This window comes from Carassius carassius, chromosome 22 (genome assembly GCF_963082965.1).
Source record: "Carassius carassius chromosome 22, fCarCar2.1, whole genome shotgun sequence".
NCBI lineage: Eukaryota > Metazoa > Chordata > Actinopteri > Cypriniformes > Cyprinidae > Carassius > Carassius carassius.
Window position 1 is genome coordinate 20,829,547 of NC_081776.1, and position 19,707 is coordinate 20,849,253.

At 42.0% G+C, this 19,707-nt stretch overlaps 1 protein-coding gene and 2 non-coding genes across 3 annotated transcripts; 1 reads left to right on the top strand and 2 right to left on the bottom strand.

Annotated features, from left to right (window-relative positions):
• Positions 1-2,230: 2,230 nt before the first annotated feature.
• Positions 2,231-4,261, bottom strand: LOC132098433 (zona pellucida sperm-binding protein 3-like). The gene is made up of 8 exons (XM_059504550.1): positions 3,728-4,261; positions 3,367-3,485; positions 3,183-3,286; positions 2,934-3,111; positions 2,721-2,838; positions 2,557-2,639; positions 2,401-2,492; positions 2,231-2,329 (listed from the first exon to the last, which is right to left on the bottom strand). The coding sequence occupies exons 1-8, from the start codon at positions 4,259-4,261 to the stop codon at positions 2,250-2,252; spliced, it is 1,308 nt and encodes a 435-aa protein (XP_059360533.1). The 3' UTR covers positions 2,231-2,249.
• A 12,073-nt stretch (positions 4,262-16,334) lies between these two features.
• trnal-cag (transfer RNA leucine (anticodon CAG)) lies at positions 16,335-16,417 on the bottom strand. Its single transcript has one exon. It is a non-coding gene; the product is annotated as a tRNA-Leu (tRNA).
• A 97-nt stretch (positions 16,418-16,514) lies between these two features.
• Positions 16,515-16,588, top strand: trnam-cau (transfer RNA methionine (anticodon CAU)). Its single transcript has one exon. It is a non-coding gene; the product is annotated as a tRNA-Met (tRNA).
• Positions 16,589-19,707: the final 3,119 nt, after the last annotated feature.

Here is a 19,707-nt window from a genome sequence, read left to right on the forward strand (position 1 = left end):
CGGCTTTTGTTTTAAATACAACTCAAATCGCTGAGCTCAAGTTTTAAGTGGAAATCAATTCTCGACTGTCTTGAAGCAAACACGAAACGGTGTCAATTGTCTGCAACTCAAAGTAGTGATATTAAAAGAATACTTCACCCCAAAATTGTGTCACTAATCCCTTACCCCCGTGTTGTTCCAAACCTGTAAAAACTTCATTCGTCTTCGTAACACAATTTAACCCCTTACTTGTCACCCCCCATTTTCAGCATGGAGACACAAATGACATACCCAAAATTAAAAGGTTGCTGCTTAGGAGTCTTTCTTACTAGATACATAATGTTCCCAAAGCTGACACTTCAAAGTTTACTGTTCATGAATCAGAATTACTCAGACTGTTATAATAGAGATAAGCTCAAACATGTCAATAAAAATATTTAAAACATACTGCAGTGTACTAAATTATGTAGGATATGATTTTAGATACATGATGAAGCTAAAGCCACAAGTCTACTAATACTTCACTTTATTTCAGAATCTGATCTCACAAAGTGTGAATTTTATTAAACCTTTTCTAAGACCATGTCATGTGTATTTTTAGAGAAGGCTCATAAAAGGCTAATAAAATTGATTTGACTCCTGGAATGCGATTATCTCTTGTTTGATTCTATTGTTCTTGCGAAACAAGCCTTTCACAGATCGGCCAGGTATGACACAATAATGATAAATGAGGATTTTCTTTTTTTTATTCCACTACTATTAGCCTTTGTTTTGGGTATTTCAAGGTTTACCAAGCCACATCGCTTCATTTCCAGTATACATTTACCCCACTATTATCAAAAGCCTTACTATAAAAATACAAAACATTTTCTTACAACCTTTGACAATACTACAAAATGCATTATGAAGAAGATCTGCACCTGCTATGTAGCTGCATTAGAGCTAACGTTAGCATCAAGCTACATGAGACTATTTATGAAATTATTAGTACACTTTTACTCAAAACTCACTTTAAACCCTGACTGAGTGTTTGTAATAACCTCCTTTTGGTCGTTTACGGTTGTAAAAATATGCTATTTATAGCCTTTTACGTCGCTGCACAAGTTAGCATTTCAGATGTACATTTTTAATATTGTTATAAAAACGCCCCAAATCTCAAGAAAATCACATACCAACTATTAACTAACGTAATCGTGTGTTTATTATTTGGATATTTCATGGGTACAGAGGTTTCTCTGTGTTGTTGTGGTCAGATATCAACACGGAAGTGTACAGGAAATGCATCATGGGCAGGACAGGGCGGGATATGATGCACCGTTATGATGGACAAGACACGGGCGAATCCGGTCTCTGTCAGCGCGCACACGGAAGACTATACACACAGAGACAGGGCTGGGAGCGGATCATTATCATCAGATCGCGTAAATCAGTGGAAAATGAATAGAAATTATGATTCTGTCTGAAGAAATATGAAGTAAACATCAGTAAATATATCTCTGTGTATATGCAACTTTTGACTATAAACCCTATTTGACACTTTTCAGTGAATCTATGAGAACACAAACCACTGCAGACGTGACTGAATATGAATGCTTGGTGAATTTCATCCACCAGTCCAAACATTAGTTCTCTTTGGGTGTCATTTCGGCAATGATTTCTCAGAATTATAACTGACCTGCTACTGCACAAAAAACCCCTTACGTCAGTACAGGTTCTGCAAGTTTGGCTCCCCAAATACTAAATTGAACTTAAGAGATGCCTGCCATTTTCCTAACACAATGGAAAAACCTATAAATAACCCATCTGAAGGTGGAAAATGTTGATACTGGGAGTGCGCTTTTATTGTACATGGATTTAAAAGCATTAGAGATGTCAACAAGGAGCATTAGGAAACAGATTTAACTGAGCAAACCTATTTGGGGATGCAAGGAGAAAATTAAACTGCTCATTTAAAGTTACCAACACAAAGAAATCAAGTTCACTGCATAAGAGGCACGCAAAATCTGCAGTGCTTCTAGGAAGTGGACGTTCACGCAGAACTCCCAGAATTCCCTTTACAGCATCATGGGCAATGTATTCCACCTTTACAGTCAAAAAGGGAGCTCACAGCAGGTCCCTTTAAAAGGGTTATTAACTTCCCTAACGTGAAAAGGGAGCCTTTCCTTCTGGCAAGAGAATAGGTACAGTAGGACTACCCGCTTCCTCGCTCAAATCAATTGGTTAAACTAGACAAGAAAAACCGAAGCAAGAATAAGTTTGCTCCCCCACATTTATTGAAGACCAGCCAAAGTCTTCTTGTGCTCTTGAACCACTACAGGACCGAGCGAGGCCTTCCCTTCCCACTGAAGGCCTAGAAAAAAAGCAGACACCAGAGTTAAGTGCTTGAAGGGTCAAAAACCAAGCTTAAAAGCACCTTCCTACCTCCAAAAGGAGAAGCAGCAGTTCCACCATCAGGACCACATGTGGAGTCACAGCAACCACAAACCTGGTGGTTCCCATCAGCAGCAAGCCACCTGCAATACGAAAAAAAAATCAGACATGGCACCTTTAATGTATTCGTACGTGGCATGAACATACCCATTGGCAAAGGAACAGGATTTGTGGAGCGCGTCACTAGGTGCAGAAGCAAGAGTGGCCTTCAGAACACACGTTATGTAGATCTGCAAGAGACACCACGGGTAAGGGGTCACAAACCAAAGCAAATGGGAGAGGTCGTTCTCCCCAACACTCGGAATACATACAGAAGGACTGGATCCCCCCTGGAACATGAAGGCCTCCAGCTGGAACCGGATTTTGTCTTCCTGGGATCGAGGCATGAAGCGCGAGCTGGAAGCTGTGACCTTGGCATCCACAAGACATCTAAGGAGTGAAAAGTAGTTGTCGGGGACAAAGTGGTTACAAGGAGCAAACGCGAGAACAACTCAACTCTGCAGCATCTGGTGACATGAACACACCCATGATTCTCAATGAACAAATATCTCGGAAGGGCGTTCACATCAGGTACTTGGGTGGCCACACAGCGGTCCACGAACACACGCAGAGGGACGTGGTTGTATACCTTCACGGATGCCTCAACTTTAATAACATCACCCAGGAAGTAAGAGTTTGAAGGCCTCTCATAGGACCAGTCATCTGCAAGAGGGAAGAACTGCTTAGGCACAGCCTCTTTCAGAAGGCAGGAGGTCTAGAGAAACTGCACAAACCCATCATGAGCTTCAGGGAGAACAGCAAGACTTCTTCACCAGCCTCCGTTGAGGCATAAGGGACCCAAGTTGGCTTCAAGGCATTACCGCTGACATTTTGAAACCTGCCGTTCAAGTTACCAATTAAACGGGCTTCCGGTTCCACCACCGCAAGCAATGCCATGAGTCACAAAAGGTCACTTACCTTTGATAATGGCATTGAACACCAATAACTGCACCACCTGCACGGGTAATCGGAGTGCCAGCAAACGCCTCAGGAGTGTAGGTAAGGGCAAAGGTGTAGACAAGCTCATCCTTGGTCATCTATAGGAGACTGACGTTGTTACCAAGAGGATTCTCCCCAAACCCCAACCCATTCCAAAAGGCATCTTAGCAAGTCATGCCATAACACTTGGTTACCCGATTAAGCAGTTATTAAGGGTTTTTCCCCCCACTATAAAAGAACCGTCCCATGGATGTTATAGATTCAGGGAGCCATCGATACCAAAACAAGGGCCCATTTTTAGTAGGGTTCAATAGATCTAGTAACACTTAACCGCTCTTACCATCAACACACTGTTGCAGTCCTGCAGTTCATTCTCAAAGAAGAGCACCTTGGAGCCTGGGACCAAACCGACAACAGGACATCCTCCCAAAGTCAGACCAGATGGCTGGATCAGTTCACCATTGCTAAACAAGTCCTGCTGTACCTCCACATGAACCCGGTTCTCACCACATTGAATAGCTACACTACTGGGAGTCACAGGTTGCCTCAAATGGAAGTCCACCGCCATCTCACTCGGCACTTCTGGAACAATGGGGAACCTCCAGTCCAAAGGCTTCACTGGTCCCTGCAACACCTGCTTCTCCTGAAGACCAAGAGGCTCTTGTGCAAATCCTCTGTAGTCAAGACTCTGAGACGGAGAAGCCTTCTGCAAAGTGTTTCCGAGCACTTGAGAAGAAACAGGCACTCTGGAAGCTAGATATGATTGATGCTTCTTGCTTTTTGGACTTTGACTGGATCTCAAACTTCCAAAAGCATTCTTCAGATCAAACACCACAAGCACAACCAGCACTAACACATATTGCAAAAGACCCATCCTGACAAACGTTAACACAATACCCACCAGTCCTCGTCTTTGCCATTAAGTACAGCTTTGAATTTAAGCGGCTCCTCCCCTTTCAGCTTGACTGATTACCTTTGATTCTCCTCTGGACCTGTAATTAACAAATGAGAACGTTCTGGAATGTCACTAGCCAATGGAAGGCTTGATAAGACTTTATTAAAGAGTTTGGTGATTTTACATCTGAGTTAGTTCTGGCTGCATATAAAGTTTTAATAGTTGGTGATTTTAATATCCATGTTGATAATGAAAACGATGCATTGGGATCAGCATTTGTAGACATTCTGAACTCTATTGGTGTTAGACAACACGTTTCAGGACCTACTCATTGTCAAAATCATACTCTAGATTTAATACTGTCACATGGAATTGATGTTGATGGTGTTGAAATTATTCAGCCAAGTGATGATATCTCAGATCATTATTTAGTTCTTTGCAAAATTCATATAGCCAAAATTGTAAATTCTACTTCTTGTTACAAGTATGGAAGAACCATCACTTCTAACACAAAAGACTGCTTTTTAAGTTATCTTCCTGATGTATCCAAATTCCTTAGCATATCCAAAACCTCAGAACAACTTGATTATGTAACAGAAACTATGGACTCTCTCTTTTCTAGCACTTTAAATAAAGTTGCTCCTTTACACTTAAGGAAGGTTAAGGAAAACAGTTTGACACCATGGTATAATGAGCATACTCGCACCCTAAAGAGAGCAGCCCGAAAAATGGAGCGCAGCTGGAGGAAAACAAAACTAGAGGTATTTCGTATTGCTTGGCGGGAAAGTAACATATCCTACAGAAAAGCATTAAAAACTGCTAGATCCGATTACTTTTCTTCTCTTTTAGAAGAAAACAAACATAACCCCAGGTATTTATTCAATACAGTGGCTAAATTAACGAAAAATAAAGCCTCAACAAGTGTTGACATTTCCCAACACCACAGCAGTAATGAGTTTATGAACTACTTTACTTCTAAAATCGATACTATTAGAGATAAAATTGCAACCATTCAGCCGTCAGCTACAGTATCACATCAGACAGTGCACTATAGACCCCCTGAGGAACAGTTCCACTCATTCTCTACCATAGGAGAGGAATAATTGTATAAACTTGTTAAATCATCTAAACCAACAACATGTATGTTAGACCCTATACCATCTAAGCTCCTGAAAGAGGTGCTTACAGAAGTCATAGATCCTCTTCTGACTATTATTAATTCCTCATTGTCATTAGGACATGTCCCCAAAACCTTCAAACTGGCTGTTATTAAGCCTCTCATCAAAAAACCACAACTTGACCCCAAGGAACTAGTTAATTATAGACCAATCTCGAATCTCCCTTTTCTGTCCAAGATACTAGAAAAGGTGGTATCCACACAATTATATTCCTTCTTAGAGAAAAATGGTATATGTGAGGATTTCCAGTCAGGATTTAGACCGTATCATGGTACTGAGACTGCTCTTCTTAGAGTTACAAATGATCTGCTCTTATCATCTGATCGTGGGTGTATCTCTCTATTAGTTTTATTGGACCTTAGTGCTGCGTTTGACACAATTGACCACAACATTCTTTTGCATAGACTTGAATACTTTGTTGGCATCAGTGGAAGTGCATTAGCATGGTTTAAATCGTACTTATATGACCGCCATCAGTTCGTAGCAGTGAATGAAGATGTATCCTATCGATCACAAGTGCAGTATGGAGTACCTCAAGGCTCAGTACTAGGGCCGCTACTCATCACGCTTTATATGTTACCCTTGGGAGATATCATCAGGAAACATGGTGTTAGCTTTCACTGTTATGCTGATGATACTCAGCTCTATATTTCTTCGCAGCCCGGTGAAACACACCAATTTGAAAAACTAATGGATTGCATAGTCGATATAAAAAACTGGATGACGAGTAATTTCTTACTGCTAAATTCTGAAAAAACAGAGGTGTTAATTATAGGACCTAAAAACACTGCTTGTAATAACCTAGAACACTGTCTAAGACTTGATGGTTGCTCTGTCAATTCTTCGTCATCAGTTAGGAACCTAGGTGTGCTACTTGATCGCAATCTTTCCTTAGAAAGCCACGTTTCTAGCATTTGTAAAACTGCATTTTTCCATCTCAAAAATATATCTAAATTACGGCCTATGCTCTCAATGTCAAATGCAGAAATGTTAATCCATGCATTTATGACCTCAAGGTTAGATTATTGTAATGCTTTATTGGGTGGTTGTTCTGCACGCTTAGTAAACAAACTACAGCTAGTCCAAAATGCAGCAGCAAGAGTTCTTACTAGAACCAGGAAGTATGACCATATTAGCCCGGTCCTGTCAACACTGCACTGGCTCCCTATCAAGCATCGCATAGATTTTAAAATATTGCTTATTACTTATAAAGCCCTGAATGGTTTAGCACCTCAGTATTTGAATGAGGTCCTTTTACATTATAATCCTCTACGTCCGCTACGTTCTCAAAACTTAGGCAATTTGATAATACCTAGAATATCAAAATCAACTGCAGGCGGCAGATCCTTTTCCTATTTGGCGCCCAAACTCTGGAATAACCTACCTAACATTGTTCGGGAGGCAGACACACTCTTGCAGTTTAAATCTAGATTAAAGACCCATCTCTTTAACCTGGCATACACATAACATACTAATATGATTTTATTATCCAAATCCGTTAAAGGATTTTTTGGCTGCATTAATTAGGTAAACCGGAACCGGAAACACTTCCCATAACAACCTATGTACTTGCTACATCATTAGAAGAATGGCATCTACGCTAATATTTGTCTGTTTCTCTCTTGTTCCGAGGTCACCGTGGCCACCAGATCCAGTCTGTGTCCAGATCAGAGGGTCACTGCAGTCACCCGGATCCAGTACGTATCCAGACCAGATGCTGGATCAGCACCTAGAAAGGACCTCTACATCCCTGAAAGACAGCGGAGACCAGGACAACTAGAGCCCCAGATACAGATCCCCTGTAAAGACCTTGTCTCAGAGGAGCACCAGGACAAGACCACAGGAAACAGATGATTCTTCTGCACAATCTGACTTTGCTGCAGCCTGGAATTGAACTACTGGTTTCGTCTGGTCAGAGGAGAACTGGCCCCCCAACTGAGCCTGGTTTCTCCCAAGGTTTTTTTCTCCATTCTGTCACCGATGGAGTTTCTGTTCCTTGCCGCTGTTGCCTCTGGCTTGCTTAGTTGGCGACACTTCATCTACAGCGATATCGTTGACTTGATTGCAAATAAATGCACAGACACTATTTAACTGAACAGAGATGACATAACTGAATCCAATGATGAACTGCCTTTAACTATCATTTTTGCATTATTGACACTGTTTTCCTAATGAATGTTGTTCAGTTGCTTTGACGCAATGTATTTTGTTTAAAGCGCTATATAAATAAAGGTGACATTGACATTGACATTGACATAAGGATCTGAGATTTTCATCTACACTTATTTACAATTTTTCAGTTAAAGTTTGACAGTGTGTCTATGATAGACAATGAATGTCATTAAAAAAGCCCCTGATATGACTCAAATAATAGAGAATATTCATAAAAATCTCTCTTTTTTTTAAAAGAGTTTTTAGTTTATCATTGGAAAAGATTTGGAAAAATGTAGAATTACATCACTTGCTCCCCAATGAATGGGTGGCATCAGAACGAAAGTACAAAGAGCTGATATAAATATAAAAATAATCCACAAGTAATTCACATCAATTACTGTCTTTTGAAGGGAAAGGCTGTGTGTTTCTAAGAAACAAATCCATCGTTAAGAAATTCAAACTATTCTTTCCGGCCAAAATATGAGTTCATAATCCCAGTTATGGTATCAAGGTGCCATAGAATGCATTGATACAATAATTTAAATGATATCTACATAAAAGGTACGTGGCTTGGGTATGGGCAAAAATTCTCCAGAACGGTTTTACATGTCCATTTACAACCCTGGGATTTGTCCCTAGAATTATTTGGAAGGGTCATGAACAATAATGTCGAGCTCTGCTCTGATTGGCGGTTTCACAGCTCGGATCTCTTCTTTCCAGCGTGAAAGATGGAGAGATTAGGCTTCCAACCTGATATGTTTGAGCCTGTATCGGACGAAGATAAAGATTTGGAAAGAATGTTTAGCGTCCGCGTGAACAAGGCTTGAGAGAGTTGTCAGTGAAGATGTGGATGCAGCCTCTGTGTTGCTTTTAAAGCGTTCTTTCAATAAGAATTGAATCTTGAGATCCAATGAGAATCACCCAGTAGTTAATGAAGAGGGAGGGCCTATCGTTAATTAGCTGAAATCTGTAGAATACAAAAAGACCAAAGGGCAATATCTCCACTTGGTGGTGGGGGGGTTGGAAGTTTGGTGACTGGAGACTTATCCTTTGGAAAGTTTACGCAGGAGGAAAAGTTGAAGAAGCGATGATAAAAGTTCTTCGAGTTGCTGTCACCTAATGAAGAGAAGACAAGGAACTTTATTGGAAGAAATGGGGAAACGTGACAAAGGAGTGAAAACGATGTCGGGTAGGCAAAGCTGTGCTGGAAATGGGCCAGAATGGGCTAACTCGGATGACACTAAGAATGAAGATCATATGGAGTTTAGTCAGGAGAGAGATAGAATAAGAGAGAAACGGGGTGGTGAAAGTGGAAAAGAGGGGTCAAAGAAATTCAAAGGGATGATGACTAAAGTGGATGGAAAGGATGATAATTTGAAGATAGATGATGAGTGCAAAGTAATACTTAGATTTGAGGAAGAAAATGGAGTGCTTTGTATGAATCCAGTGAAGTTGACTACGATATTAAAAAACCAAGTGGGAGATGTCAAAATGGCCAAAGTTTTGAGGGATGGAAACCTTTTAATAATATGCAAAAATGAAGATCAAAGAGAAAGGGCCTGTAGAATGAAGGAGATAGGAAGGTTTAAAGTAAGTAGCGTTAGTCGCGTGGAGAAGAGAAACATGTGGAATAGGGGGGTGATTTGGGGGATCCCTGTTGATGTAAATGTGGATGAAATAAAAGCAAACTTAAAAGGAGGGAAAGTGAAAGATGCCCGAAGATTGACCAGCTTTAAGAATGGGGTGAGACAAGTAAGTGAAAGTGTGTTGTTGGAATTTGAGGATGAAATGCTTCCTAACCGAGTATCCCTAGGATATATGATGTATAATGTGAGAGAATACGTTCCTAAACCTTTGAGATGTTTTAAATGCCAGAGGTTTGGTCACACAGCCATGAATTGCAAAGGGAAAAGAAGGTGTGCTAGATGTGGTGAGGACCATGATTATGAGAAATGTAGAAGGGATGTGCAACTGAAATGCTGTAACTGTGGAGGAAATCACAGTGTGGCATATGGGGGATGTGAAGTAATGAAAAGGCAGGTTGAGATTCAGCAGGTCAGAGTGAAAAATAAAATATCATATCATAAATATCATATGTTGGACTGGTGAATCACAGGGATGAAAGAGTAGTAAATGAGACAAGTGAATAATGAATCTGAATAATGATCAACATGAACAGATAAAAGGGGGTAAAGTTCTGGTTGATTTAAGGAAATTAGTCATCTTTATAGCAGGGGTCATCAATGCTACCACTGAGGCAAAGTCAAAAACGGAGCAGTGAACCATCTTAGCCTGAATGATTTGTCCTGGGAAGAGGTGAGGAATGAGTTAAGTGCTCAGGCCAGTCAGGAAGCTTCATCTGTTGGCTGATATTATGGTTCTTATTCTTCAATGGAATGCAAGAAGCTTGGTGGCAAATGGGCAAGAATTTAAGTATTTTATCAGTTCGTTACCAACTACACCTGATGTAATCTGTATACAAGAAACATGGTTATCACAGAAATTAGATTTTAGTATATATAATTATGTTAGTGTAAGGAATGATAGGGAAGATGGTGTAGGGGGTGGGTGTGCTACATTTATCAAGAAGAATATTCCATATCAAGTTATATCAAAAGGAAGGGCGGAAGAGTATATTATTGTTAAAATATGGACTAAGCAAGAGAAGTTTTCTGTGGTAAATTATTATAATCCATGTAGAAGATTAGATGGTAATAAATTAAATCAGATTGTTGAACTAGCAAGTGACCGCATTGTTTTATGTGGAGATTTTAATGCCCATAGTTCATTATGGGGAGGGGGGAGAACTGATTTAAATGGGCTAATAGTAGAACAGTTGTTGGATGAGTTTGATTTGGTATGCATTAATGATGGGAGAAGCACAAGAATAGATGTTCACACGGGTAAAAGTTCAGCACTTGATTTAACACTAGTGTCAAAAGAGGTGGCAGGTATTTGTGAGTGGGAGTTATGGGAGGAATCAACTATGGGTAGTGATCATTTTCCTGTTGTATGTAAGTTAGGTGTGAGAAAGGATGAGAGGGAAGAAGGAAGAGAGGATAAATGGATATTAAATAAGGCTATGTGGGGTAAATTTGAATATCTATGTGAGGAGGCGAGTAGTGAAATTGATTTAAGCCAGGATATAGATGAAATTGAAGAAAAGTTTAAAGAAGTACTGATTAGAGTGGCTAACTTATGTATTCCAAAAAGCAAAGGAAAAATGAATAGGAAACCAGTTCCATGGTGGACGGAAGAGTGTGGGAAAAGCATTAAAGTAAGAAATAAGGCATTTAAAATGCTGAAGAGTAATCTTAACTTCCAAAGATTGATAGAATACAAAAAGGCCCAGGCTCAAGTTAGGAAAGTAGTAAAGAAGGCAAAAAGAGACAGTTGGAGAGAATATTGTAATAAAATAGGTAGAACGACTCCATTAGGAAATGTGTGGGGAATGATAAGGAAAATGAGGGGAATTAGAAAGGACTGGCAGTTTCCAGTTTTAAAAGCAGGTGAAACCATAGCAGTAACAAATAGGGAAAAAGCTGATATCATAGCTAAGGCCTTGGTTGAAATTCATAGTTCTAGTAATCTGTCAGAGGCTGGGAAAAGAGGAAGAGAAGTGGCTAGAGATGCATACCCAGAGGCACTAATAAGAAAGGAAAGTACAGAGGATGCTATGGATTCCCCTTTTACATTAAGTGAAATGAAACGGGCAATAGATAAAGCTAAGGTAACTGCTCCAGGAAAAGATCAGATTAGTTATAGTATGTTGAAACAGTTTGGAATTTTAATGCAAATGAAACTTTTAGGTATATATAATAAGAGCTGGGAAGAAGGGAGATTACCAATAAGTTGGAAAGAGGCTATTATTATACCTATAGCAAAACCAGGTAAGGATTCAACGAATCCAGCAAATTACAGGCCCATTGCCCTTACGTCGCATGTTGGGAAAATTATGGAACGGATGATTGTAGAAAGAATGACATTTTATATAGAAAGTAAATATCTTTTATCCCCTTATCAAAGTGGGTTTAGGAAAGGACGGGGAACAATGGACCCTGTGGTTTGCTTGGAAACAGAAGTTAGAAAAGCTATGATAAATAAGGAATCGGTTATGGCAGTTTTCTTGGATGTGGAAAAAGCTTATGATATGGTATGGAAAGAGGGGCTAATGATTAAATTAGATAAAATGGGTATTAAGGGAAGAGTTTTTAATTGGGTCAAAAGTTTTCTATCTGAAAGGTATATTCAGGTTAAAATTGGTGCTTCAGTGTCTAATAAATTCAAAGTGGATAATTGCACCCCCGCAGGGTAGTGTGATAAGCCCATTACTTTTCTCTATTATGATTAATGATGTTTTTAGTAAAATAAGGTATGATATTGGGAAATCATTATTTGCTGATGACGCTGCCCTTTGGAAAAATGGTAAGAGCTTGTTGTTAGTTCAAGAGAAGATACAGGAAGCTGTAGGTTTAATTGAAGAATGGTCTTATTCATGGGGTTTTAAATTTTCAGTGGAAAAGACAAAGATGATGGTTTTTACTCAAAAGAGGGATAGGGTGGCTAAGGTGTTATTGTATGGGAATCAAATTGAGCAGGTAAATTACTTTCGGTTTTTAGGGGTAACGTTTGACTCTAAACTAACTTGGACAGAGCAGGTAAGGATAGTAGAGGAAAAGTGTAAGAAGATTTTAAATATAATGAGGTGCTTAACTGGGATAGAGTGGGGTTCTAGTAAGGGAGCCTTAAGAGGGATATATGTGGCTTTAGTAAGACCAGTGATTGAATATGGAAGTATAGTGTTTAGATCTGCATCGAAAACATCATTAAAGAGACTGGAAGTTATACAAAATCAAGCACTACGAATTTGTTGTGGAGCCATAAGGTCCTCTCCAGCTTGTGCATTACAAGTTGAGGTGGGCGAGCTTCCATTAAGTTTAAGATTTGAGCAACTGATGATGAACTATTGGACTAATCTAAAAGGTCATAATGAAAGATGGCATCCTACAGTTAAGTGTCTTATTCCTTGTTGGGAAAGTGGGAAAGCTAAGATAGAATGTTTTGCTTGGGCATCTAGTAAAATAGCAATTGAAATGAAATTGCTGGAGAATAAGTTCAGTCCTACTGTTCCTTTTTCAAGTACGCCACCTTGGTTGTTTTCGCCACTAATTATAGACTTCAATATTCAAGGAGAAATAAAAAGACTTAATGGGAAAGGAAACTGGGTAGAAAAAGTGGAGGACAGAATAAGGTCTATATATAATTCATTTATAGCTGCATTTACGGATGGTTCAAAAGATCCTAAGAGTGGTGTTACTGGTTTTGCATTCACTATTCCAGAATTAAAGATTAATGTTAAGGAAAGAACCTCTGATCATTTGACAGTATTTACTGTGGAAATGTTAGCTATTTTAAGGGTATTACAGTGGGTAGAGGAAAACAAAATTACCAAGGTTCTAATTTGCTCGGATAGTTTATCATCATTAATGTCTCTTCAGTCTTTATCATCTAATAGTAGACTTGATATTGTGTACGAAATTTATGAGACTGTATATAGACTGCAACATATTAATGTAGCGGTCAGATTTTTGTGGATTCCAGCTCATAGGGGGATTGAGGGAAATGAGACAGCAGATATGTTGGCTAAGCAAGCTTTGAAACTCGACAGAATAACAAAAGTGGCACTAAGTAAAGCTGAAGTTAAAGTAAAAATAAAGGAAAATATTATGAAGACATGGCAGAGACAATGGGATGAAGGGAAGAAAGGGCGACATTTGTACAATATTGTGCAAGAAGTAGGGAAAAGGAAATCTATAGATCGATGTACTAGAGAAAGTAGCATTATGTCGAGGTTGAAATTAGGACATACTGGATTAAATAAAACTATGTATTTATTGAAAAAGCACCCTTCAGGTTTGTGTGATTGTGGAGGGGGAGAGGAATCAGCTGAACATGTGATTAGTGAATGTGTTAAATATGGAAATCAAAGGATAAAATTAAAAGAGGAATTACTGAAATTTGGGGAAAATGTGTTGAACCTTAAAAATCTTTTTAAAATTGGAGAGCAGGTAATGGGAGCTTTGTTTAACTTTTTGAAAGAAACTGGTTTAATGAAAAGGATTTAATTGATTGGTGAAGTTATTATAAAGGTAGGAAGAAGGTAAAGTGAGTGTTTTTTTTTTGTCGCTTGTGATGCTTACATTTCTGGCCCACACTCCAGCACAGTAGGTGGCGGTTATGCACCTTAAATGTCGGTTGCCACCCGCCAATAAAAAGAAAGAAGAAGAAGAAGTGTCCGGCCTTCCAGGGACTGAGTTTGACACACGTGGCTTAGAAAGAAAGAGTGAGGTTCTCTGTCCCCTTCCGTGTGGGTTTCCCTGTGTCTCCTGGGGCCAAAAGGCCACAGCTCCTCTTCAGGGCAGGTGAAATGATGTTTTGTGGAAAACTGTGAGGTTCCAGGTAAATTTCCTGAATCTCATCCAGCGACATTGCGTGTAGACCCTTGCCATCCTTTTATATACAATGAAGTGAAAATTCTGCATTCATGCTGGATAACACTGCATGAAGGCAGTAATAGCATGCCTCTCATATTCATGTAACACATGGCCACGTCCTCCTGAGGTTTTGTGAAGTTTCAAAGGCAATATTGCTGCACTGGCCCGATCCTGCAGATTTGCTTTATACAACGTTCGGAAGATTAGACCCTTCCGATCAGAGCAGGCCACACAACTCCTTGTCCAAGCTCTTTGTTTTCTCCAGACTGGGCTACTGTTATGCTCCCTTGGCGGGTCTTCCGGCACGTACTATCAAGCCTCTGCAACTGACCCAGGATGCGGCAGCGAGAGTGGTCTTCAACGAGAAAAAAAGAAAGCCCACGTCACACCTCTCTTCGTAATTTTGCACTGGCTACCAATAGCTGTTCGCATCAGATTCAAGATACTGATGTTTGCCTACAAGATAACCACTGGCTCTGCAGCAATATACCTAAAGTCGCTGGTTCAGTCCTATGCTTGCGTTCTGCAAGTGAACGACGCCTCGTGATGCCATCCCAAAGAGGCACAAAATCACTCTCATGGACCTTTTCCTGGACTGTTCCCAGCTGGTGGTTCGGCTTGCCTATCTCAATTCGAGCAGCGGAGGCTTTAACCATTTTCAAAAAGTGTCTAAAAACTCATGCTTGTCTTCAACGCCTGCCCAATGAATACTTGCATTTGCCTAATGCTGTGTTTTGTCAAAGTTAACGCCATGCTGGCTCAACGTAGCAGAAGACTGAAGTCTCTGTCTGCAGCCAAAGAATACATCTGTCAGAAGTGAGATTCAGACCCACGCCTCCAGGGGAGAGTGAGACCTGAACGCAGCGCCTTAGACCGCTCAGCCATCCTGACACACTTGCTTGGCTAGGGATGGCCTGTTGGAGCCACACCTGAATGCAAGGACCTAGAAGCTACTTATTCTCTGTTTGGGCGCCCTTTAGCCCCAAGCCTCGTTGGCGCAGTGTCAGTCTCATAATCTGAAGGTCGTGAGTGCGAGCCTCACACGGGGCAAAGTGGTGCTTTTTCTGATCACTGAGGGCGCTTAGACCAAGGGAATCAAACTAAATTCCTTTAGGGCCCGAGCCCTGTAGAGTGTTGTTCCAACCCTTCTCAAACACACAAGGCATGTAGTTTTTCAAATGAGCCTGAAGGCCATGATTAGTTGGATCAGGTGTGTTCAATCAGGCTTGAATCTAAACTCTGCAGGTCTCCGGCCTTCCAGGGACTGAGTTTGACACTCGTGGCTTAGAAAGAAAAAGTGAGGTTCTCTGTCCCCTTCCGTGTGGGTTTCCCTGTGTCTCCTGGGGGCAAAAGGCCACAGCTCCTCTTCAGGGCAGGTGAAATGATGTTTTGTGGAAAACTGTGAGGTTCCAGGTAAATTTCCTGAATCTCATCCAGCCACATTGCGTGTAGACCCGTGCCATCCTTTTATATACAATGAAGTGAAAATTCTGCATTCATGCTGGCTAACACTGCATGAAGGCAGTAATAGCATCCCTCTCATATTCATGTAACACATGGCCACGTCCTCCTGAGGTTTTGTGAAGTTTCAAAGGCAATATTGCTGCACTGGCCCGATCCTGCAGATTTGCCTTATACAACGTTCGGAAGATTAGACCCTTCCGATCAGAGCAGGCCACACAACTCCTTGTCCAAGCTCTTTGTTTTCTCCAGACTGGGCTACTGTTATGCTCCCTTGGCGGGTCTTCCGGCACGTACTATCAAGCCTCTGCAACTGACCCAGGATGCAGCAGCGAGAGTGGTCTTCAACGAGCCAAAGAAAGCCCACGTCACACCTCTCTTCGTAATGTTGCACTGGCTACCAATAGCTGTTCGCAATCAGATTCAAGATACTGATGTTTGCCTACAAGATAACCACTGGCTCTGCAGCAATATACCTAAAGTCGCTGGTTCAGTCCTATGCTTGCGTTCTGCAAGTGAACGACGCCTCGTGATGCCATCCCAAAGAGGCACAAAATCACTCTCATGGACCTTTTCCTGGACTTTTCCCAGCTGGTGGATCGGCTTTAACCATTTTCAAAAAGTGTCTAAAAACTCATGCTTGTCTTCAACGCCTGCCCAATGAATACTTGCATTTGCTTAATGCTGTGTTTTGTCAAAGTTAATGCCCTGCTGGCTCAACGTAGCAGTAGACTGAAGTCTCTGTCTGCAGCCAAAGGATACATCTGTCAGAAGTGGGATTCGAACCCACGCCTCCAGGGGAGACTGCGACCTGAACACTGCGCCTTAGACCGCTCGACCATCCTGACACACTTTGCTTGGCTAGGGATGGCCTGTTGGAGCCACACCTGAATGCAAGGACCTAGAAGCTACTTATTCTCTGTTTGGGCGCCCTTTAGCCCACAAGCCTCGTTGGCGCAGTTAGGCAGCGCGTCAGTCTCATAATCTGAAGGTCGTGAGTTCGAGCCTCACACGGGGCAAAGTGGTGCTTTTTCTGATCACTGAGGGCGCTTAGACCAGGGGAATCAAACTAAATTCCTTTAGGGCCCGAGCCCTGTAGAGTGTTGTTCCAACCCTTCTCAAACACAAAAGGCATGTAGTTTTCAAATGAGCCTGAAAGCCATGATTAGTTGGATCAGGTGTGTTCAATCAGGCTTGAATCTAAACTCTGCAGGTGTCCGGCCTTCCAGGGACTGAGTTTGACACCCATGGCTTAGAAAGAAAGAGTGAGGTTCTCTGTCCCCTTCCGTGTGGGTTTCCCTGTGTCTCCTGGGGGCAAAAGGCCACAGCTCCTCTTCAGGGCAGGTGAAATGATGTTTTGTGGAAAACTGTGAGGTTCCAGGTAAATTTCCTGAATCTCATCCAGCGACATTGCGTGTAGACCCGTGCCATCCTTTTATATACAATGAAGTGAAAATTCTGCATTCATGCTGGCTAACACTGCATGAAGGCAGTAATAGCATCCCTCTCATATTCATGTAACACATGGCCACGTCCTCCTGAGGTTTTGTGAAGTTTCAAAGGCAATATTGCTGCACTGGCCCGATCCTGCAGATTTGCCTTATACAACGTTCGGAAGATTAGACCCTTCCGATCAGAGCAGGCCACACAACTCCTTGTCCAAGCTCTTTGTTTTCTCCAGACTGGGCTACTGTTATGCTCCCTTGGCGGGTCTTCCGGCACGTACTATCAAGCCTCTGCAACTGACCCAGGATGTAGCAGCGAGAGTGGTCTTCAGCGAGAAAAAAAGAAAGCCCACGTCACACCTCTCTTCGTAATTTTGCACTGGCTATCAATAGCTGTTCGCATTAGCTGTAACCCAAGCCTCCAAGGGAGACTGCGACCTGAACGCAGCGCCTTAGACCGCTCGGCAATCCTGACACACTTGCTTGGCTAGGGATGGCCTGTTGGAGCCACACTTGAATGCAAGGACCTAGAAGCTACTTATTCTCTGTTTGGGCGCGCTTTAGCCCACAAGCCTAGTCTCATAATCTGAAGGTTGTGAGTTTGAGCCTCACACGGGGCAGAGTTGTGCTTTTTTCTGATCACTGAGAGCGCTTAGACCAGGGGTATAAAACTAAATTCTTTTAGGGCCCAAGCACTGTAGAGTGTTGTTCCAACCCTTCTCAAACACACAAGGCATGTAGTTTTCAAATGAGCCTGAAGGCAATGATTAGTTGGATCAGGTGTGTTCAATCAGGCTTGAATCTACACTCTGCAGGTCTCCGGCCTTCCAGGGACTGAGTTTGACACCCGTGGCTTAGAAAGAAAGAGTGAGGTTCTCTGTCCCCTTCCGTGTGGGTTTCCCTGTGTCTCCTGGGGGCAAAAGGCCACAGCTCCTATTCAGGGCAGGTGAAATGATGTTTTGTGGAAAACTGTGAGGTTCCAGGTTAATTTCCTGAATCTCATCCAGCCACATTGCGTGTAGACCCTTGCCATCCTTTTATATACAATGAAGTGAAAATTCTGCATTCATTCTGGCTAACACTGCATGAAGGCAGTAATAGCATCCCTCTCATATTCATGTAACACATGACTATGTCCTCCTGAGGTTTTGTGAAGTTTCAAAGGCAATATTGCTGCACTGGCCCGATCTTGCAGATTTGCCTTATACAACGTTCGGAAGATTAGACCCTTCCGATCAGAGCAGGCCACACAACTCCTTGTCCAAGCTCTTTGTTTTTTCCAGACTGGGCTACTGTTATGCTCCCTTGGCGGGTCTTCCGGCATGTACTATCAAGCCTCTGCAACTGACCCAGGATGCAGCAGCGAGAGTGGTCTTCAACAAGCCAAAGAAAGCCCACGTCACACCTCTCTTCGTAATTTTGCACTGGCTACCAATAGCTGTTCGCATCAGATTCTAGATACTGATGTTTGCCTACAAGATAACCACTGGCTCTGCAGCAATATAACTAAAGTCGCTGGTTCAGTCCTATTCTTGCGTTCTGCAAGTGAACGACGCCTCGTGATGCCATCCCAAAGAGGCACAAAATCACTCTCATGGACCTTTTCCTGGACTGTTCCCAGCTGGTGGTTCGGCTTGCCTATCTCAATTCGAGCAGCGGAGGCTTTAACCATTTTCAAAAAGTGTCTAAAAACTCATGCTTGTCTTCAACGCCGGCCCAATGAATACTTGCATTTGCCTAATGCTGTGTTTTGTCAAAGTTAACGCCCTGTTGGCTCAACGTAGCAGAAGACTGAAGTCTCTGTCTGCAGCCAAAGGATACATCTGTCAGAAGTGGGACTCGAACCCACGCCTCCAGGGGAGACTGCGACCTGAGCGCTAGCTGACGAAGGATAGTCTGACAATATTTCAGAAATGTTGAGCAATGTCGAACTGCGCAGCCAATCGCATCGAAGCGCTATGACATTTGGACCAATCGCGTCGAAGCGCCTTAACATTTCCGTTGAGGCATAAAGGACCCAAGTTGGCTTCAAGGCATTACCGCTGACATTTTGAAACCTGCCGTTCAAGTTACCAATTAAACGGGCTTCCGGTTCCACCACCGCAAGCAATGCCATGAGTCACAAAAGGTCACTTACCTTTGATAATGGCATTGAACACCAATAACTGCACCACCTGCACGGGTAATCGGAGTGCCAGCAAACGCCTCAGGAGTGTAGGTAAGGGCAAAGGTGTAGACAAGCTCATCCTTGGTCATCTATAGGAGACTGACGTTGTTACCAAGAGGATTCTCCCCAAACCCCAACCTATTCCAAAAGGCATCTTAGCAAGTCATGCCATAACACTTGGTTACCCGAGTAAGCAGTTATTAAGGGTTTTTCCCCCCACTATAAAAGAACCGTCCCATGGATGTTATAGATTCAGGGAGCCATCGATACCAAAACAAGGGCCCATTTTTAGTAGGGTTCAATAGATCTAGTAACACTTAACCGCTCTTACCATCAACACACTGTTGCAGTCCTGCAGTTCATTCTCAAAGAAGAGCACTTTGGAGCCTGGGACCAAACCGACAACAGGACATCCTCCCAAAGTCAGACCAGATGGCTGGATCAGTTCACCATTGCTAAACAAGTCCTGCTGTACCTCCACATGAACCCGGTTCTCAACGCATTGAATAGCTACACTACTGGGAGT